This window comes from Pholis gunnellus, assembly GCF_910591455.1.
Source record: "Pholis gunnellus genome assembly, chromosome: 17".
NCBI lineage: Eukaryota > Metazoa > Chordata > Actinopteri > Perciformes > Pholidae > Pholis > Pholis gunnellus.
In genome coordinates, this window is record NC_136544.1 from 17,089,398 (window position 1) to 17,112,538 (window position 23,141).

The window sequence follows — 23,141 nt, forward strand, 5'->3', positions numbered from 1 at the left end:
GGCCCCTTGTTACATTTCATATGTCTCATATGAAATGTCTTAATATAAATATTTAAGGCCCAAAAAGGTAAAAATATCCAATATTTCCCCCCCAGAAAAGTCCCAAAAATAAATGAAAATTTGTGCAGCAGAACTTTTCTTTCATTCCTTCGTCTCCCATTAATCACAGGACCCCTGAGATTTGTCATGTGACCCTTTGGAGGGGGCCGGCCCCCTAGGTTGGGAACCACTGGATTAAACAGAATATACAGTTAAAACCTTGAATGCAGCAATGAGGAGCATTTAGTCAACACACCCCGTCAGAGATAACAGCAGCTTAACTTTGCTGCAACACGGCATGAACGGAATCTAGAAGTCAGAAAGGAGGGAAATGCATCTAAATATTTATGGGATGCTGCTTTGGAAAATGTATTTGTATTTACATACAAAGCCACAGGTTTAAGCTCTGATACATAATTAGTTTTTCGTGTTTCCGGCGGCTTAACGGGGAGCTTTCTTTAAATGGAAGTCGTGCCTCGTGCAGCTTTAAATCTCTGGAGTGTCTCCTGGCCGTCCTGCAGCTGCCTGGCATCGAGGAGAAGGAGAGCCGTGGTCCGACCTCCTGGCAGAGAGCCCAGCCAGACTCAGGAAGTGTCTGGGGGGGGGGGGGGGGCACCACCCTCCTCCTCCCTCCCTCTCCATTCAGCTCCTCACCTCAAAGCATTAGTAATGCATTCCTCCAGTCCAGCAACAAGCCGGGTAATTCAATTTCCTCGACAGTGAGACCGTGTGAATTGTTCATTTGCATCTCTGGGTGTCTGTGTAAACCCCCCCCCCCCCCCCATCACGCTTTGTTTGTTTACTGCTTTGTTTAGCTCGGCCCCCACAATAAACAGCAGGGAACCCAGGAGATGATGTAATCTCGGTATTCATCTTTTCAGACAGAACATACCTTGAAAGATTAGAGGAACGTATTGTAGTTACTGCAGAGGAATGGGTGCGTTTTAATCATTTTGTCGTCTGTTTGAAGTTACATTTTGCATGAATAATGAAAGATTTGTAGAGCAAATAACTAAAGATCGTAAAGCCTGAACCCAAATATGTTGAGATTCAGAAGATAAATTCAGTTTAAGAGGAAGAAGGTCCACTTCCTCCGTCTCTCTGTAATCCAGACTTCAGACTGGAGACGTCAGAGTTTGGGGCGACAGCAGCTGGCTGGCGGGATGAAGGAAGTCGAATAAACCAGACTGGTGGAGCTGACACTGACCTCCCGCCTGCTGTCGGCCCAGAGAGGTCATGAACACAGGACGGCCTCTCTGCTCCCCTCACACTGATCTGCATGCAGCTTGAGGTCCGTCGCTGCACTGCAGAAACCAAATACCAGCATACATATAGTCTCTAAATACCAGCACTGAAAAGTAGTTTACACTAATCTGTGTATCTGTTGATATTGTTTGTATTTGGCCTCGTTTAAACCACTTCTTGCTGTCGCTTTACCCAAATGTTCACGCAGCTGTCACCTCTTCATCTCACTCATGGTGCTGAGCTCAGTAGTAAGTGGATCTGCGTCGTTATCCAGGTTCACCAGTGAGCCAGAATAAGTTAAATTTGCTTCGTCTTACAGACCCCAGATCATCTTCAGGGTCTCAGAGGGTCTGAGCCACTTCGCTGAGGCCTCTCTCGTTAAATAGAAAATGTAATTTAATAAACCTCCTGATGAACTTCAGATTAAAAACACACTAAATGCAACAATAAAATCCTCCGGGCAGCATTAACTGTGTAATTACAGTACAAAGAATTCACTATTTGTTGGTATGAGTGAAAAACTCTTTCATGTGTATAGTTGTATTGAATCCCTGGCTATTAACATTTCATATTTTGCATCTTGTGTGTTCTATCTTAGTGAATGTGGCGACATCAGAGCAGTGCTGCCCCCTGGTGTCTGTTCCTGGTCAGGACGTCTGCTTCAGCTTTTACATCCAATGATCAACGAGCAGGTCTCTACAGTTAAGGTTGTTTAATTTTAAAACACAGCATTCAAGCTCAATATAACCACAGCTTTTACACGAACACATTTCAGAGATTGCAAAAAAAAGGATGTATAAAATAAAACAAAATAACATCTAGTGATTTGTTTTCCAGAAAAGAAACTCAAAGAAAAACTCAAATCTATTTACCGTATTCACATTAATGAAGCAACACATTGTGCTCGCTAGAGAGTCTAAAATAAAATAATAAAACAAAACTAAAAGCAAATAAAATAAAAATAAAAAAAGGAATACGTTTTTTAAGAAATTGAAATTTTTTTCTCCTTCATTTGTAAATGTTTATAATCTGTACAACCGCCTTGCATTACAAACAACAAAGAGAATATGACCACTACCCCAAAACACAAAGACTGCGTCGGTGTAATAATGTTTTAAGAGCATAAATGATTTGGAAAAAAAAGTCTCATTTGATTACACAAGCAACCAGGAGCGGTCAACTTCACAGAGTGGCCTCGAGTTAAGACATTTAAGAAGATATTCAGAGAGCAGAAGAGTTGTGCTGCACTTGTTGGCACAGAATCCCCTCTTGTACTGGTCACAATGCACATCTAAGAGAAGCAAGCAGAAGTACAAACACCTGAAGGATCGTCACGTTTCAACAGGAAGTCAGCAGGTTTCCAGATTGTAGAGCGAGAGCAGAGTTAATCTCATGCCCTTCACAGCATCCGCGCTCATCTACGTAGTTAGAAAATGCTAAAACACATTTGTGAGACGCTGCATTGCCAATGCATTAAGATTATCTCTTCGTATGCAAACTGTCGCATTAAACCTGCATTAAGATTCTTGTGAGAGGAGGTTCTGCCTCTAAGCTGCTGCATTTGGTGGCAAAGATCAAGTGTGTGTGTGTGTGTGTGTGTGGGGGGACAATTCCCAGTTCTGTTCAGGGAGACGAGGCTTTACAACCCGACAGGAACATGGAGAGAATAACAAGCAGTCTGGCGAAGAGGCAGCTTATCCTTAAAAAGTCTGGAGTAATGTCGCAGAAGACGTCACGAGCATCTCTGTCTCTGCTTCGCCGTCGTCTACAAAGGGCTGTAACAATAAAAAGTTCTTCCAGTAGTATAAAAACCTCTCGTCTTTTGTTGAACGTCGTCACCCTGCGGAGACTCTTCTTGCCAAACAGCTGCATTTCCATCACGCAGCTCTTCTTTGTCCTCTGGGAGCATGTGCCACAATACAGTTCACAGCTTCACAAGTTACAGTCTTTTACTGTAGAATAGTGGCTCATCAATGTAAAGGTAAAGGAAAAAAAAAAAGCCACAAAAAAAAAACAATTTCATACCTGCAAGACGTGCAACACTGCAGGAAAACTGGTCCCAGACGTCAGATTTAACACAAAAAACAAGCCCATGTGTGATATACAGTACGGTAACTTTAACTGGAGAGAGATGCAAACGTAGCAGAGCTGCATTTTAAATTCCTCGAGCAGAGAGACTGTGCGCTGTGAAATGAGTCTAATCTACGCCGAGTGAGAAACAACAGTGGATTCCTCCCACATTCATGTGTGAGGCTTTTTTTTCTCTCCCACAGCAAGGAGAGAGTGCAGTACAGTACAGAACAAAATCAACAACCAGTAGTAGTCGGTGTTAGTCTACGAGCACTTCCAGAGTCCACTGCAATGCCGAGTTAGATGTGTCGCGGTGCGTTGACGTGTAAAGAGTGTAGAAAGTCAGTTCAGGCTCCGTCACATCAGAGCTGCAGATGAACCCATTGAGTCCCGTAAACGTAAACATCAGCCAAGGATTGTGGAGGAAGTATGAGCACTATGACGTGCGAGATTCATCAGGTTTTGCTTCAACTGAACAACAAAAACAAAAAAACGCACATTTTGGTTTTTCCCGTTTGAAGTCAAGTGAGACGGTGGAGGAGTGACCGAGAGGTGAGAGACAGAAGAAGACTGACTGGATGAGAGGCTTCAGAGGGCGTCAGTGCTGCAGGCGGGATGAGTCCAGCGGGGTCGGGTGAGCTGGAGGAGGGTCGGTGGGCTCGGGTCGGCCGGTGGCCAGATACTTCGCCCGCATGCTGGAGGTGTACTGGGTTCAAATAAAGAAGAGAAAATGACTCGCAGAACAAAACATGACTCACGCTTTACCTCTTTATGGTTAAAGTAATGACTTACAAGTAGGACAAATAGGGATAAAATCACTCCTTAAAAACACAGTCCGTGTAGGATGTTTCATTATTATACGACTGAAATAAAATGGATCTGTTCCAAACAGACTCAGAGTCTCCGTTTGCTGAGTGAGAAGAAACCCTTCAGGTAAATAAAACATCAAAAAGCAGCAGTGGAGGAACACCGATGCACCGATATGACTTATCAAAGCGCTACACAACTCACTCCACAGACCAGGGACACAGATTACCTTCCACACCGCTGGACTCTAAAGGGACGTGAAGTGACTCGTATACAGAGAGAACATCACAGCGACAGAGGACGACCACATCAGAGGACGAGGAGTTGTGTAAATACAGAACATTAACTCTACTTTCAATAATTTCACTTTTTTGCTTTTGACCTTCGTGCACATTCATAAACATTTAGGATGCTCCCATGCATTTTTTTGTTTTTCTTTAAATACAGGCGATACAAGCACGAAAAGGCTGCATTTCAAACTCAAGTGGAAACACTAAGTTAATAAGATATTTGTCTTATGTTGCGATCGGCCTTCAGAGCCTCTTGGACAGCCTGTTGAGGATGTGCACCAACATGGGCTCAAGACTCACCTCGCGTGTTAAAGAAACATAAGTAGAGCTGTAATCTGCCGATAATACGTCGGTGTTTTTATTTTTGGGCTCCAAAAGTCGTGTTTTGTCCAATTTCCGACGAGAGTTTTGAGACTAAATAACTTCAGACTACCTTCATCTGTCGGAGGAGGTAACGTCTGACTGATTGACCCGAACATCCGTCAGTCTAAATGTGTTCAGTTCAACTGCACAGCATATAAATCAGATTAGTCTACACCACACGATGCTGTAGCTGTGGGTAAAATAACGCCATAAATCATAAAAAGTGGCTCCTTCAAGTTGCTCTTTCTTTGTTCCCACACCCAATAACTGAATCCATAAAGACAGAGCAGATCCAGGTGATCAGTGAGCCGTTTAACGTTGACTCATAGTTTACAGTGAGCCTCAGGGAGGAGGCGGAGCTTCACATGTTCCTCCCAGTACAGCTGTGGTGCAAGGGGGGAAGGGGGGCATGCAGCCCAGGGCCACAGGGAACAAAACGTCAGGTGAGACACCAGGTGGGACACTTAGCAAGAGTCAGGACATGGGGGAGGGAGGGGGGGAGGGGCCTGCAAAGAGGGTGAGTGGAGCTGGGAGTGTGGGAGGTGGCACAGAGGAGGAGCAGGCCAGCAGGTGGAGGAGGCGGGCATGTTTAGTACCTGTTAGCAGACGAGGTTACCAAAACGATCTTGAACTCTCCGAAGGCTTTAACTGCCAGCTGAGACCGCTGTTACTGTCCACGGCAGTCAAATACAACTGGATGGATACGCAGGAAAACCAAACAAAAAAAAGAAAAGAAAGAAAAATAACGACAAGAAGAGAGTATAGAGAAGATACACAAAGCAGCTCCAGCTCCAGGCTGACACATGGCCACTGGGGGGGGGTTCAGGTCAGGGGGGGGGGGGGGGGGCAGGAGGGTTTGGTCCTCACACACGTTTAAACTTAGTAACACGTCACAACTATAAAGAGGTTCTTTCACCATAAAGTCTGGTAGAGGATCACAAACTGTTGAGTTGGAGGGAAACACAGAATCCGGCTTTCTGTCCTTCGCTTGTTTTATGAAGATGACGTTTCAGTCCTCAGACCGTCGTCGGGCAAAGTCCACACACACAAGTTGCACCATACGTACGTTTAAAGGCCGTAAACGTGAACTGTAAGAATGTAACTGAGCTCTTCAAATAGAAACTCAAGCCTGTCGTCTACACATGAACGGTGCCGTTGGTCTAGAATGTGCCCGATGAAGGTCTAAGGACAATAAATTAGTAGAAATGACGGAGCATGTGTGCAGGATTCTGTATTTTCTTTCCAACTTGTATCAAATAAAAGACAAGAAACAAACACACACACAGCTATCTAAGATCAATATAATGTCAGGTTTGACACCATCACATACTGATGCATGAAGGGAAATTCATTTTAGTTTCACCTCCCTAGAATGATCTCTTCAAATACTGGTTCCCCGACTGTCTCGTTCCAGTACTACTACTCTAAAATATAACAGTGTAACGCACTACTACGAGCATACCATCACATCATAATGTTTGTGTGTCATGTGTATGTAACATGTCTGCTTTTCTTCTGTGGTACAGTGATAAACGGGGAGTTTAGCAATGTTCTTTTGAAACCAAGAACCTTTTGAGGAACTTAGAAACTAAATCTGCGTTTCGACCGGAAGAACCAGGAACAAAACGTAGTTCCTGTTCCAGTTACGCGTGACTGCTCTGGGAGCAGCACTTTACCGTGGTTCAGCCATTATTAAAGCCGATTGGTCAAACAGACACCGCGGCTGTTTCAACTTGTGTTGTTCACAAAACAAGGAAGTACTGAGTACTCTTGATATTCATTTAACTTAAAAACAAAGACTGAGTGTGTGTGTGTGTGTGTGTGTGTGTGTGAGAGAGAGAGAGACAGGAAGTCAAGGGAGCGACGATGAGGAAACAAAGTGAGTGATATAAAAACATGAGCTGATGGTTTTAAATGAGCATCAAACACAGATTACTTTTTGACTCTTTGTGATAACCGTGTTTCTTCAGATGTGTTGGAAACGCAAACAGGAACGTGCAAAGTTCCTAGTTCAGTCCTGATGTTAGTTCCTGGATCATTTGTTGAATAAGGGGCTGATGGTCACTCCCTTACAAGAGACCCAGAGGTGTTCCTACAGCGCTCATGTGCTTTTTTGTGTTTTCTTCACAGGAAATGCGACACTTACCGAGGGCGGCGGAGACTCTCGTCCTATCAGAGGCGTGTTCTCACAGCGAGAGTTCTGAAAGTTGGCGTTCTGAGCCCTGTTGAAATCAAACACACATTGAGATCAAACACAACAAGCTGAGCGGTGCATAAACCCCGACACGCCGCTCTAGAGATTATGAAACAAAAACACTGCACACAAGGAACTCTCCACGTCAGCTTTCAGCATACCGAGGCCCTAAAAACACAAGAGCCAGAGAACAGATCCCCTCCCCCAGCTTCCCCAACACATGAGCTTGAATCATGAGGCCGCCGGCGGCTTTGAGTTTCACAGGCTCCACAGCTGGAGAGCAACAGCTGCATCTGCTGTCTACTGCATGGCTTTCTATAGGAGAGCTTGGCTCCTCTCTGGGGACAAAACTGGCTCATGAGTACATCATGTATCTAATATCAGCCACACAACCTTCACACCGGGCCTTCTGCCGTTCACTACCACATGAAGCGGTGACTTACATGTACTCGGTGACGGGTGCGTTGCTGACGGTGTGGGCGGCGGCGGGGATGGAGGTCTCGCTGCCGTAGCTGCTGCCGCAGCTGTACAGGCTGGGCATGTGGACCCGGTACAGGTTGTCGTGGTTCTGCCTCCCCCCGTGGCTCAGGGACTCGTCCTCGCTGTCCTCCTCGTTCCTGCAAAAACATCACACATTGCACTGCAGTGAAAACCACCATCACCACCACCACCACCAGAGGGACCCCCCGTCCTGTCTGACTGATAACAAAGGAGCAGGAAGAAGCCACGTGGGCCCCGCTTTGATTCACGCTCAGCGCTGCCGGAGGGGGAAGAGAACCAGATGAATCCTCTGCTGCATGAAGCAAAGACGACGCAGTCTTTCCCGCTGACCTTAATGGGACTGAACAAAGGCGGTAAAAACAGCCTCGTGTAATTGGATCAGAAAATGAAAAGCCATTATTTAGCGTCAGGACAATAAATGCATTTGTTCACGTTGTCACACAGAAGCAGGAGCCGTCTCACGCAGAGAGAATGCGAGTCCACTGGATTCTTTTCAAACAACGACGCCCAATATGTGCGATACAACAACTCAACATGGTCAAAACAGCAACAATGACCCCGACACCGTGGCGCCTGTCTCCCTCTAGTGGTCAGCCCACCGGCTTCTTACAGCAGAGCTTCTCCATCAGTTCATAGAGATTCATTCAGTGCAATGAATGTACAAAAAACACATTTACCTTAGTGGGCATATCAGAGAAAACAGCGACTTACTAACTGATCAGTTCTTAATAATAATAATAATAATAATAATAATAATCCTACACTAGGTAAACTAACGCAGCATAATAATTATTAGTCGTCATTTAATTCCAGGAGGGTCAAATGAATTAGACAGTAACGCTGAACACGCTCAGCAGGGACCACTGAGACAACACACTGGTAGCGTGTCAGCCTTTGTTGTATAACAGGAAGCACCAGCTGAGATCACACTGATGAACATGGCTCCCGATTGTTAGCCGGGATCAGTTAATTACGCGGTGCAGCTGAGCCGACGGCTGCGTCTGGGAGACCACTTTCCTCGTAAACCTTATCTGCTGCTGACGGGACGAAGACAATCAGGATGAATTTAACCCATCTGCTGCAGAAAGAGCCACCGGGCCAGGCGGCGGTTACGATAGATTTAGGCCAACACGGCACAATTAGTGGGGGGTAACGGGAAGCGATGTATTTGAGGAAGCAGCTGGAGCCTTCTGGACGAGTCCCGGTGATAAAAACAGCTTTATTTATCCCAAATTACTTCTGCTTTTCTACCGCGAGCGCTGAAGAGGAACATGAGGAATGCCATGAAAGCATCATTTATTGATAGGCGTATGTTCTTAAATTATTTCTCACTGTATACGCAGTCCCGCACGCAAACTCTGCTTAAAAGCTTTTTTTTTTGCAGCGCTTCCTATGCGGTGGGGAGTTGAAGGGTGAGCGTGTGGCCGGTGGACGTCTCACCTCTTGCCGTGCCAGGTGTGAGGCACGCTGCACACAATGGAGCTGAACATGAGAGCCGTGATGAAGGAGAAGAGCACGAGGTAGATGAGGCCCTCGAGTCCGTCGTAACACAGCCCCGTCATGGCCTGGACGAAGTCCTGCAGCAAAGGAGAGACACCTCGGTTATTATGGCATGTGGGACCAGGTCATTAAAAACAGCAGGACATGTGAGAAACACAAGGAGGAGAGAAAGCAAAACAAAGATGCAGAAGTAGTAAAAAAAGGGCTAGAGTTTCCTAAAAATCTTTAAAATGCATCTGCTGTGATTTCTCCTTTAAACTAGGTCACACCAATGAGCTCATGGTTGGCAAAGTAGAAGGAAGGCAACGCATTTGGTTTGAGCACTACACCCAACAGTATCACGATAGAGGATCTCCACTCTGTAGAAACACAGCAGAAACACATTCCGTATTCTGCTGGAGACGCCCCGATCTTCATCAAGTAATAAGTGTCGTCGGGTGGATGTTTAGGAGAGACGGCGGAGCGGGAAGCAGAAAGCACGTTGTGCACTCGGGGTTTGGAAGCCACTGAGGGACGACCCTCCTCAGCATCGCAAGGAGCGAAGTACTTGTCGTTCAGCCCGCTTCAGAAACGGTACAAAGCCAGCATCAACTGGACAAGAACTCGCACACAGGACGGCAAAACATTATTGGTGGTGACAGGTGTAGTCGGCTGCACTCGGCTGAATAGAAAGGTTGCTTTTATACAGCCGAGCTGCACTACGAAGCCGTCGCAGCTGATCAATCAGCAGGCCCCCCCGTTTATCATCCGAGACGGAGCGACTCTGTGAGAGCGGTTTGTAAGTCTTCCTCCTCCCTGCTCACCATGTGCAGGCTGCGACAGTCCACCAGGGCAGTGAGCTGATGGAGACTGATCTCTGTGGTGTTCAGGATCCCCTGGATCTCTTCTAAACTTCCCTGGAATTAAAAACAAACAAACACACAATTAGCAATTTGGAAACAGGCTTAACTTGAAGTCCAACTTTGGCATCTGGGCATGCTTGGAACCATAACCTCAGAACCCCCAAATGTAATGTAATTCTCATTATCTGCATTATAAAAATGTCACTAAGTGATAGTTTCCTGCCTGTCAATGGTACAAAAAGTCAAGAATAGAAGACGCAAACATTTGCAAAAAAAGAAGGAAGCAGGTGACGAGTAAATCAAATTCGTTATCAGCGTCTCTCATCAACGTACAACAGAACACAGCAGCTCCAGCTGAACAAGCAGATTTGACTGTATGATACATCTGAATAGACTCTTCCTCCGGCGGAAAACCCGTCTGATAATAAACATTTCCTCAACCTCAGCACATTTCTATGTGTGGGCATGTGAAGTGAAAATATGCCCCCTCTCTATTCCCAATGTCAGCCCTCGTTTGTTCCTCTGTCAACACAGCGTAAGGGACCGGCGCCGGGACAATACGGCGGTGTTGTATTGACGAGGGCCGCTGAAAGCCTAAAGCGGCTAAATGGACATAATGCGGGTCCCAGGTGGGCCGTCAGCACATCTTTATGTGGAGGCAGGTGCACTTCACTCCTCTGCAGGTCAGTCGTGTGGTCCCATTCACTGGCACCACAAACAGTACAATAGTGCGGGACAGCTTGTGGCCTGGTGGGGGTGGGGGGGGGGCGGGTACCCTGTGAATGTGGCATGTCTGGTAAAGAGTGTAGTGACGAGGCCGGAAACGTACCTGAGTCTGTTTGTACTCTCTGGTGGCAGAGCGCAGGAGTTCAGACACGTCGTCCTGCATCTCCACCAACGCTTTGTGGCTCCCGGAGAGTTTCTGAAATCAAGTATGAAGACTGTAGATGTGAGCTGAAAGGCTTCTTCTATGTCGTATCTATAGCTTCCTTTTCTTTACTGTAGTTCTAACAATAGACGGCTGGACTTCAACAGCACTCACAAGCTGTGATTTATTCATGTGGTGTGCTGAAGGAAGTCCATTAATGCAAACCAAAGATGCACAGTAGAGAGTGCCATTCTCACACTCTGGCTGCTAACACACATTTTCTTATGTAAGAGCATTCTATCAGCACACACACGCGCACGCGCGCACACACACGCGCACGCGCACACACACACGCACACACACACACACACACACACACACACACACACACACACACACACACACACACACACACACACACACACACACACACACACACACACACACACACACACACACACACACACACACACACACACACACACACACACACGAAGAGCTTCTCTGCATCACTTTTCCTGGGTCGTATTGTACTATTACATGGAAAACAGAGGCAGTGACTCATTGCGCCCACATGAAATCTTCATATGCATCATACACACATATGTGTAGAGTGTTGTTGCTGCTGAGATGTGAGTATTATCATCACCACGTTAAAGCTCGGCATACACTGCACATTTCAGCCCGTTTCTGACCCGATTCTTGAACCGCACGACTAATTCCAGAGTCAACAACAAGCAACAAACCTGCTGGAAGGGGTTCGTTCGTTCCAAACTGCAACTAAGGTAGTGCTGCAGGATGTCTGTGGATAACAAGGACAGCAAGAATAAAGTTAGCAGAGTCACATAAGTTCACGTGAAGAAAAGAATGATTTTCATCCATCAGTCTGAGCAGATAAATCAGGCCGGCAGATAAAACAGCTGATATTAGCTGATTACAGATATATTAGTATCTAAAAGTTAAAAAAAACAAGCCGAACAAGGTTTAGGGTTATTTAGAAACATCATCAGCCTATATAAATATATATATACACATCACTATGGGATGTATTTAAATGACAAAATATCAATATAGTCCCAAATAACACAGTGTTGGTCGAGCAGTGATACGTTTGGGCTTTGGACTGTCAGTTGGCTGTGAGAGTTGGTGTTAGTTGTGACATAGTCCGTCATTTTATTGACCAAACAAATAATCGTTTAACGGAGAAATAAATTGGCAGATGAAGCGATAATGAAAACAATCTTTAGTTGCAGCCTGACATGGAGGCTCGTCAGATATTTGAACACAATATGTTAGGACTAGAATGAGCACGGTGCACAAATGGCGTTAAATACTGCATTTTATTATATTGAAGCTGCTCATTCCTATCTCACTAATGAAAACGTAGTTGATTTCTGTCTCTTATTTCCCGATGCATTGTGCCTCCTCTTCCTCCACCACCTTGTTTCTCGGTGAAAGAGGCCGACACTCTGCTAACGTCGTGTTTTGTTCTCCAGCTCTTGTCTCGTCGTGTTCCCCGCTCGCCTCGTTAGAGCTCGACTGCTTCTGTAACTGCGCTCCCGCTGAGCTAATCCTGAGCTCTGCGGGCGAAATGTTCCAAAAGAACAAAATTCACACGTGCTGTAATAGTATACATGAGAGTGCATTTCCCATGATGCAGCAGCAACAAGAACACAAAGCCAGCGAGAGGCTGAGGTAAAACCCTTCTTACTGCACAGAGGCTCCAGCTACACATCCCTCAAGAGCGGTTTAATCCTCTCTGGGCTTATTGTTAGAACTGCAACATGACCAAACCTGTATTCTGTTCACAGAACACCAGGAAGTAAAACCAGTTATAATTGAGGTTTTGGACTTTTCACACGCTGTTACAGCCCACTGGGGCTGCTAACCCACAGCAGTGAGTGGGATCGGATGAGGAATCCTCGACCGAGTGACTCAAAGGCAACAGCAAAGCGTCCACAAATACAAGCTGTGAGAACACCGCCGCCGACCCGGCTCATGGCGAGAGTGACGTCGGCGCTCGCTGCTGTGTTGGGGAGCTGCTTTCCCACGCAGCCGAGCGGACTTCCGGTACAGAGAAGTACAAATCAGGCCACGCATGCACCCACACACAGATATACAGGAGGAGCAGATTCCTTCATAATAGACGGAGCAACTGAAGTTCTTGCATCGCTTAAGAGTCGACTGTGCCGATACACAGGGAGCTGAAAGAAGACTCAATTATGGCTCATAATGATCAAACAAATGTATGTTTAACGAGGCAAAATAGGATATTTTGTTATCAAGCAAATGGTTTAGAGCTTAGACTGAATAAATACTTAAATATAGTTGTTTTGAGACAAACATCCTGCATCATTTGTAATGAGACGCAGTCACTGCTGCTATTAAGTGTTTCACAAATGAAGCCATCAAACTGGCTGCCACGTGACACATCGCTCACGTTACCGCTCCCTCTGTGTGGGGATGGAGACCACGTGTCCGACACAATTGTGCAACGAGGAGAAAGCAGAGGAATGAAAAATAACAATGAGGGTCGTTGGAATGATGCAGGTTCAAGAAGCAGTTATGGAGCGGAGGAAAGCAATAAATCTGCCGTAATAATAACACACTTAGTGCTGTCTGGAGATTTGTCTGCTGTTCTCTCAGAAAGGCATGTGCTGTAAACAACGGAGCAAGATGTTCCCTTTCTGAAGTGATGTACGGACACATGATATCTTGGGGTTTGTAATCATATGCTATGTTTTCTCTGTGTGCAATATTTCCATAATAGAATCAAACAAAATTCTAAATATGAAAGGATTTCTTTCAAACGGCTGAACAGATAACATGTGTTAGAGGGTTAAATATAGAAGAGAAAACCCCCCGTTCTGCACAACTCAGCCCTGGAGCCAAACACGGCTTCAGAATACGGTTTAGTGCAAAGAGGAAGTTTACAGCCGATGCTCTGGTTTCCTGGCCTGATTAAGCAAACGCTTGGTTCGTGCATGAAGCAATCGGCATATTCTAGAGAGGAGAGCAGGAAAAAGAGACATTGTGAAGCAGGAAGTCCTTGGAGGGAAGGGATGTAGGAAACATATCGTGTCTTTGAGCCTCTTCACTGCTCTTATCTCCCTCATACACAGCCGAGGCACTCATCATTTCTTCCCCCCATCATGGGACAGATTGGGTAATCACTAAGCGGAGATGTGTTAGAGGCTTCTGTACTGCGTATAAAAGGCAGCTCATTGCCCTCCTGACCCTGCCGCAGATGTGGCAGTCATTTCTGGAGACCTTTTATGGGCCGTGGACAACAACACGGAGCCCCGGCTCTTCAGAACAATGCCGCCTCACTGCTGCACCATAATCAGAGCATTGAGAGCAGGAAGGGGGAGGGGATTAAACAACTAAACGGCTAAAGTGTCCTCTTCAGCGTGACATGACTAATATTCACCATTTCAAAGAGATCTCATTACACCGCCCCGGCAGCCCTGTGAGTGAAACTCGTGTGTTGTTCATACCTTGATTGACGACGCCATACTGGTCTGCCACTTTGGTCACGTACGTGTCAGGAGACACGCAGAAGTCACTGGAGGTCTAGAAAAACAAACAAGACAACACTGTCATGTTGGATGGAACGAGGGAGTGATTGATTACAGCTTTAAATCTACAACGACGTGACAGCGACTCCTTTACCAGCTGAGGTCCAAGCATCAATAAAGTCGTTTTTTGTCCTCCATACAGCAGCCAAATTAGCTGCTTTGGTCTTCTGTGAACGGCTGCAATAGTACGCCGACAATGCCAATCACAATCATTTAGCTTGAGGAGAAAAATGTCAAACCAAATACGACAACTCTGTAGTTATTCAACGTAAATCCCTCGTTGCTTTGTCGCTTGGATGTTTGAGCTTCACTGTGCAGATTATACAACTTACACAAGTGTGATGAGGAAACATGAAACCTCCAGAGTTCATAACATGAGAACGGGCTTTTCAGAGAAGTAAGAGACAAACATTTGAAATGAACGATATTTACATATTCATAGATTCTGTGTTTTTCAATGAGGGAGAAGCAGAAGAACTTTGATGTGTTGAACATGTCTGGAGGGGAGGTTGCTGCACGGCCCTGCGTTACATCATGCAGGTGTTTCTATTCGCCACATTTGATCGACCTCTCCACCCTTCAACTCTCCAGATTAAGCAAAATAAAACGTCCCTCTAAGGCCACATTCTGCAGTCCTTGGCTGAGCACACACACACACAAAAATCGTGTTACCCAATTATACGTAATGAAGTGTGCAGCTCTACCCCGAAAAACAGGATCACGCTCCGGTGGAGACACTTACCGCTGAGACGGCCAGCTCCACTCCCAGGGAGACCCAGCTGATCACCAGAGCGACTACGCCAAACAAGCACACCCTGGGGGGAGAGAGGGAGGGGTGGCGGTGGGGGGGGGGGGGGGGGGGGGTTAAGTACCTTTAACCTGCAGAGTCACAGCAATACTGTTCACCTGTACAGTGGAGCTGGAGACATGTTTAAGCTAACTACGGTGGTCCTTAAACCACGCTCATGCGTCACATTGGACCAGCTTTCTTTAGTCAGTAAACATGAATCTCATGTCAACAAACAAACACTGTGTTGACAAAAGGAGAAAGTGGGTCAGCCCGTCAACAGATCGTATTAATTAAGTTTAAATACGGCTTAAAAATAATGATGTGCAAAAGTGCGAAATGGGGGGAAAAACAAACTACTTGTTGACTTACCTTAAAAGATGATAAAATCTTAAATTAAGCATTTTTACGACTTATTTAACGTACTGTGTGCAATGTATTTGATTACCTATTTGCTCTGATCTACCACTAAAAGGGGAGCGGCTGAGCGGTCCAAGTGGTCTCACTTTCTTTGGCAGACTTTACAGCGTTTACAGTATTATTTGTAGTGCCTATAAAATGCAAATAGCCTTCTTTATAGCTGCTCTATTGAATATACAACAGATTTAAGGTCAAAGCTGCAGATTTAAGTGAGTCATTAAGTGTCATTAGCGATCCCCCTAAATACTGAGGATCTCAGGGTCATGATGCTGGATGAATGGAGGCTGGGCTGACATCTTTACGGGGCATAAATTCATCCCGACTAAACGATAATGACAAGGTGGCCTTGATGGCTTCAGGTACATTTATTACCACTAAAATAATGTCCCGGGGCAGAATGGTTTGAAGGGATTGAGACTCACCCTATGAGCGTTGCCTTGGAGTTGCGTATGAGGCCTAACAGCACCAGGAGGCAGATGAGGACGTCGAACAGTAGCAGGCCTGTGTAGCCCAGCCACCTGTGAGGACACATGTCGTTAACAACAGATGGCCATGGGCAGCACAGCAACACCAGCTCCTAAAAATATATATAGAGCTCAATCTTTAGAGCGAGCACAATAATCTCTCTGCTCATAAAAGAACATTCTGAAATAATAAACAAGTAATTAGAGAAATGAGAAACAGGAGTCATTAGTCGCATCTGCTTCCTAATTCACACTCGTAACTTCTAACTTTTCCCACAACATGTGGGCTCAGAGAAGAGTGTGCATGAGTGAGAGTCTGCATTGAGCGTCTCATAAAGAGAAGCAGCACATGAATCTTGGTCTGTTGTTGTCTGGCGTGGCTCACTGCTGCCACTCCTTGCTCTGCAGCATCAGACAGGAGCTGAATATGTAATGTGTTGCATTATGGGGGCTCTTTTGTTTGAACGACTGCTCTACCACGGCCTCACCTGTACCAGTCGTACAGCTCGATGGTGACGGCCAGCTCCTCCAGGGAGATGTCGGCTCTTTTCCAGAAGGGGATCTCCGCCATCTGCCTGACCAGCTCGTCCAGCTGGCCCTGCAGCTTCTGGATGATGGACAGGTAGTCGGCGTGCTGCTCATACTGGCCCTCGAGCTGCTGCAGATTGCTTTCTACCGTCTGGTTCAGTGAGGATGTGCAGTCGTACACCTAGAGCCAGCACAGGGGCGAACAAGGACACGGTGGAGTTGAAAGAAGAATGGTGATTCACTACACAGCTCTGCTGGTCGGGGGGGGGGGGGGGGGGGGGGGAGAGAAACCAGCGATGCTCATGGCAGACGGGCGATGAATTATTAAACACGTTGGTGGAATTTGCGCTCTCGGGTCTTACCAGAGTCTCCACTCCAGTGATTGTGCGGTTAGCGTGGCGCAGCGAATACGTCAGCCGGTTCACTCCATCGCAGGTCTCGCCGTTCCCATAGAAACCGACAGCAATGCCAGCGCTGAGGGGAGACAAAAGGGGAGGGGGGGGAGACAGGGGTTGGTGAGGGGGGATCAGCCAAAAGAGACTCAGAGAGGAGGCAGAGGAGAGAGGCCAGTCAACAGGCTCCTTTCAGCTGCAGCAGAAAGAGCCCATACAGAACCATGGAAACACTCAGGAATGGACCAGCTATTCTCACACACACACACACACACACACACACACACACACACACACACACACACACACACACACACACACACACACACACACACACACACACACACACACACACACACACACACACACACACACACACACACACACACACACACACACACACACACCACGGCTGACAAAGGCCGTACTGAGGCGGGAGATCGGCTCCGGTTCGAGCAGACACACGGGCCTCAGGTGAGCAGAGAAACAGTTCCGGCGACTGCATGGGAAAGAGTTCGTACAGGTGCCTCAACCAAAATAAATTAAATATTCTGACAACTCATCTGTGTGCACTTTGTGAAGCTCTGTCCTGATATACACGAGAGAGGAGAAGCTTTTCACAGTGATATCGCTTGAAATAAACTTGATTTTAAGAGCCGATATCTCATCCTGTGTGGCAGCTGTCTGTCTTTTTGATGACCTCCCCCCCCTACAACAGAGTGGATTTTATCAAGAGGCATGATAATGACGGTGATGATGGTGATGATAAACAAATCACTCCAAGCTGAAGGCAGACCAAGTGGAAGCCAACAGCACTCAGTGAATCAATGGGTTTTCCCGCTTCCTGGAGGGCTGCTAATCTCTTCCTCTCACACTCTGCAGTGTGGAAAAGGTGAACAGGAGCGGCGGTCACAGCGAACCCCTGTTGAGAATGTTGTTCGTATCGGCGCAGCGCTTTGTGCAATGACGCAAAGCGCCGACTCCCTCAAAGAACAAAAGCAGAACAAAGAAATGAAGGATCTCTTCCTGTTTTCACTCAAACACACTTAAACAGATGCAGTGATTGTGATGCAGTTCTTGTACTCGTCGGCTCCCCGAAGCTCTTTGTGCTGCTCTGAATCAGCTGGTATGGCTCTCCAGTCGCCCATCAACCGGAGCAGCAAAACAGGAAACTAATGCAGAGTTCAGTGATAGGAAGCATGTGCAGACGGAACAGTTCTAGCACGATCTACTTCAAAACAAAATATTACAAAACATAAAAAACGTTTATAGTATTGCCGTCGCCTTTTGTGCTTTTAAAGTGTGCACACAGACGAATGTAATTTCCCACAGCACTACTGTACACTCCCCACTGTGACTTCTACAAGCCCAAATGAATATGCATTCAGCAGTTTTCATTAAAAATTCCAATTAAGTTTAGAACGTACTTGTTTATCAATGCGATTGTGTGGCTGTCAGTCTGAGTGTACGTCTGGCCTTAGATGCTCAGTGTGGGGGACATGAAGTCCTTCAGCTATTTCATAGAACTGTGATTTCATTCGACCGTGGAATCATTTTGTTTGTTGAATTATAAAGTATATTTTTCTTTTATTGAGCGACTGAAGAAGGTTTCAACCCTCTGCTGTTAGAAGGTTTGGTGTCTGAATGACACACAGGAGCTGTGTCAGGATAGTTCTTGGATCTCTATGTATCCGTAGCTTTCCATGGTGTTTACTGCTGACCACATGTGCTTTACATATTCAGCTGCGATTGGTCCGTTGTTGACTGGTGCCCTGCCTCTTCCTGCATCTCTGTCTCTAGGTGTGTGAATGCAAAGCAGCGAGCAGCAACGGTACAACTGGTGAATGCACCTTAAAGACGATTCGCTCTGAATCCTCACCTGCAGACGAGCGTTGCGATGATGACGCACCACGCCGTGCAGCAGCAGTCGGCGTTGGGCCGATCCTCGCTTTTGCTCCGCCGGCAGCACAGACAAATGGAGTAGAAGAGCAGGAACAGGAGGTCCAGGGCCAGACAGGCCAGCGCCACACCTCCCAGCAACAGGATGGACTGGTGGACAGAGGGACGGGGTTATGGACACTTCACAGCTGATACCACTTTCACATCAATAACAGAGGAACACAGAGCTCCAAATGCATTGCCTTCCTGTCTGCAGAACATATTACACTTTCAGCTTTAATAAATAGATTAGATGTCTTCCTCTCTGTCCTAAATTAAACTGAGGGCAGGTGTTGTGGAGTGGAGCATGCACTCTAATCTTTCTCTGCGATTTGAAAAGAAACAGATGCTCGATGTACTCGATGACGTACAGAACAGTCCCGTTCATTAATGCACAATAACGCGGTCATAACTGTGGGGAAGGAAACAACAAAAACTATCTAAGAAGCCGGGTTTGATGTTTGATCTGCTCGTTCAGTTCTCTCAGAGACGCATCACAGCGACCGACGCGCCCCGATGCAGCGGCCGTGGACCCGTTTCATGGCAACGGAGGAGCTCGATCTTGGAACAATTGCGGGTTCAAAGCACCGTCTTGACAACATAATATGTGGAGAGACTGTGTAGTGTTGACTGTGATACTGTGAATAAATGACAGACTGGATGATCACATACACAAATACCATTGAACATGTTGCTCTGCACAGTTCAACCAAACAAAGCTCACCGAGTGCCACAGCGATCCAGGAGTACGGCCAAACATAGATATTATGTTGACATCATGATATGAGACTACGTATTGTCTGAGGTTTAGGATATTGTAATATGGCATTAGTGATGTCTTTCCCTGGTTTTAAAGGCTGCCGTACAGTTTAGTGATGTTATTTTCTGACTGTTTTAGCTGCTCTATTACTTGTCTTTACCCGCTTAGTCATCATATCCACAGTACTGATGATTATTTATCACAAATCACATTGTTTAAATATATAGTGAAAGCATCTATAGCTAACCCTACTACATCGTCGCACGATTAAACACGCTTAAACCATAAGCGTGCTGCATGTTACTTTTGGTGCATTGCCTCCACATCCTCCACCCAGGGTTGCTTATTCATGAGGTCGTCCTAACGCGAGCACCACTGACAGCGGACAATACTACAGCCTGTCATCACTGTGTGATAATAAGTGTGGTTAATGATGACCTCTTATGTTTTGTTCTTGTTGAGATAACGGTGTGGAGGGAGTGACATAATGTGCTCTAACCGCTGTATCACCTGAACGTCCTCTTTAAATAGTGATGTTGTTACATTGAGCTTCTAGCCGTACACACTGAGTGCCAAACAGCTGCAGCCATTATCGAGCCAATGATTCCTTCCTGCATCCTACCAGGAAAAAGGCTCCGATTATACTTTAGAGAGCCGAACAAATGTTCACAATGATGTCGTAAAATGACCTTTTTCAGTAAATGGACTCCGGGGACACTTCAGGTGAACAATACGTTCCTTACAATACTAATTTTGTCTGAACTATTTCATTCTTTCTACTAAAGAAACCTGACAGCAAACATCTGACACCTAACACAAGTTAGTCAAATTGAAACGAGGACTTATAGCGTTTGACACTTTAGATTACTTTCATTTTCAAACATGAACGTCTGCACAAGTTTCAACACCCCCCCCCCCCCCCCCCCCCCACGCTGACGACGATGCATGTCTGGAACTCGTCTTCCTGTTTCTCAGGAGCGATGATTCACTTCTGCTGTTTGTGAATCATACCGGCTCTGTGAAATGGACGCACCACTCTCTTATGTCTCCCGACCAAGTCTGCCAATTCCTCCCATGTGTTTAAAACTCCGTCCTCGGTCGTCTCTGACGCTGTAAGGCCACACACTCAACAAGCAGTCTCTCAGAGCCTTTTCAAAACCCACAGCACCACAGAAGAGCTGGTAATGATGCATTTAGAAAAAGGTGCAGCAGAAACAAAGTCCATTATTAAATCAATTAAAGACAACTGTCATTATGTTAGGGTTAAATGATGTTGGCACATTTAACTCTTTCTCACGCCGATGATGAATTAAACAACCTCCCATCCGACGAGACAGCGGATTTACTTAGTTGTTAACAGTTGACTCAACAGTTTCCACAGAATTTCTTAGGAGGATTTGCAGGATTTCTTTGTTCAACAGAAAGGGTTAATCTCAAGTTAATGCCGTGCCATCTGACACTATCACAAACAGCATGCATGTGCCGAGTCATTTCACTGGATCCTGTGGGTCAAAGCTAATGGGTGTGAGTTCTGAGAGGCAAAACCTGCACACACTGAGGCGCAACAGAAACCAACAACTTCTGCATCAATGACAATATGGTAAACACCTAAAAAACGACAAAAAAAGTATCACTTGAACTAAATGTAGAGAGTCTCTTTAATATCAAACTTGTGAACACATGCCCTGCTGCTCTCCCCTCCCCCAGTCTCAGCTGATCACCGTCTACAGTCTACTTATGGACCTCTGCTACCATGAACCTCTTTAATCCACACATCTTGAGGAGCTACGGTCTGCAAAGCTACTCCAGAGACCACATGCCCCTTATATAGTATAACCAGTACAGGTTAGAATTATAGATATTGACTAAATATAAAGAATTAGGCGGTTTAGGTCAACTATAGTGGCTCGGATCACACTACACGATGCCAGCTGGTTGATGTCTGTCAAAAGGTCAAGACGTGGAAACAACAGCTACACACAGATGGTGACATGGATCACAAGGTGAAGAGGGGGAACAGGTGCAAACTGGTCATCTGTCACCGAGAAACACCGATACATTCTAACTTCAATATAAGACTGCAGACCTGCAGAACGTCTTATTGTCCTGTTCCAGAATGTGGAGGATATATTCATCTTAAAATACTGAACACTGAGAATAAACATCTGTAGTAAACATCTGTAGATTGGGTAATTTGATGCAAGACAAAGGGGGTCAGTGGGGGTTTATTTTACCTGTTGATACGTCCAGTCCTCCGGTCGGAAATCACTGCTCGTTTGCTCGAACATGAGGTTGAAATGTGGAAGTCTGTGCAGAACGTTCACCCACCATGGTGGAGAGTAGCTCACCACTGCTGCCATGGCGAGCCAACGTCACCGGGATCCACTCACAGAGGATGCTAGAAGCTGTAAACACACAGAGAGGAGAGTCCGTCTGTGCCCGAGATGAAACACGGAACAAGAGCAGCGCTGCTCATCTAGCGCGAGGAACAAAGTTAGTCTGGATAGTAACATTAAAGTGTTATTTGGACTGGGCCAATCAAAAAACAAGTCTAATTGTTGATTTTAAGGAATACATAAGTTAAAAACTGGCCATATTAGATTATATAAATTAGTAATAACAATCACAACTGCTCGCTAACTTCACAAACACTGATGTAACGTTATTTGGTAGCTAGTTAGCTTATGTAGTAGCTAGTTAGCTTGCTAACATTAACTAGTAGCTATAACGCTAGCTTTAACGTTAACCCGAAGCTATTTAGCTCGTTAACACGCCAACTTACGTCAATGTTGCATTGCTGACTGGGGTCCTGTTGTAATGTTAGATGTAAACTCCCGAGTGCACGTGATCCATTTAGTTTTTTTGTTGAAAAAATAAGGAGTTGTTTTTTTTAGAGCTAGTTATACCCGTTATGTAGCTTAGCGTTAACTCGGCTAACGTTAGCCGGTTTAGCTGCCCCGGTTAGTTCAGTCCGCTGAGACTCGGAGGAGAAACACAAGAAGAAGAAGTCTCTTTTGTTCCACTTGTCATTCTGGTCCGCGGTTGTTTACATCCTGTTTTTGTTTAGTTGGTATTTCCTCGGTTCCTCTCTTGCAGTTTTATTCCACTACCATCGATCAGACAAGACAAAACCTCCATCCAGTTACTGGACGCAGAGAGAGAGACTGGAGCCAAACACAGCGACTGTTAACGACATTCACCCAGCTGGCAGTTCACCCGGCCCGGTCCGCACACAGCCCACCTCACCGGCACAAAAATGACCCAACAGCGCCCCCCAGAGGCCCAGAGGCGCCATAGTGTCGCGCTGATGAGAGATTCACGTAGCGTCGGAAATATTACAACTACTTATAGACGTGAATTCAACCAAGACTAAAGCATATATCCCTCATCTCAACCAAAACGATGTGCATAAGAAACCATAACGGGTTTATTTAAAATCCTAAATTGTTATAGCTGTGCCACTCCATACCTGCAAATACTCTGATCGTGGCATTTAATTAATGTACTTTCGACATTAGAAATAAAGAAGCTGAAACATACAAGGAGCATATTAAG

General features: G+C 45.8%; 1 protein-coding gene across 1 annotated transcript; it reads right to left on the minus strand.

Annotated features, from left to right (window-relative positions):
* Positions 1 to 1,987: 1,987 nt before the first annotated feature.
* Positions 1,988 to 22,772, minus strand: ttyh3a (tweety family member 3a). The gene is made up of 15 exons (XM_079177861.1): positions 22,369 to 22,772; positions 21,821 to 21,991; positions 18,768 to 18,937; positions 16,859 to 16,970; positions 16,457 to 16,677; positions 15,927 to 16,022; positions 15,040 to 15,112; positions 14,217 to 14,292; positions 11,466 to 11,521; positions 10,681 to 10,773; positions 9,813 to 9,905; positions 8,950 to 9,086; positions 7,452 to 7,625; positions 6,961 to 7,036; positions 1,988 to 4,060 (listed from the first exon to the last, which is right to left on the minus strand). The coding sequence occupies exons 2-15, from the start codon at positions 21,944 to 21,946 to the stop codon at positions 3,953 to 3,955; spliced, it is 1,611 nt and encodes a 536-aa protein (XP_079033987.1). The 5' UTR covers positions 21,947 to 21,991; positions 22,369 to 22,772; the 3' UTR covers positions 1,988 to 3,952.
* Positions 22,773 to 23,141: the final 369 nt, after the last annotated feature.

What these genes read in the sequence shown, in the direction of transcription:
- ttyh3a (XM_079177861.1), bottom strand. Translation starts at nt 21,946, where the DNA reads ATGGCAGCAGTGGTGAGCTACTCTCCACCATGGTGGGTGAACGTTCTG. An exon ending in AGGACTGGACGTATCAACAG is followed by an intron (nt 18,938 to 21,820) that starts GTAAAATAAACC and finishes TCTGTCCACCAG; the next exon opens with TCCATCCTGTTGCTGGGAGG. An exon ending in ATCGCAACGCTCGTCTGCAG is followed by an intron (nt 16,971 to 18,767) that starts GTGAGGATTCAG and finishes GTCTCCCCTCAG; the next exon opens with CGCTGGCATTGCTGTCGGTT.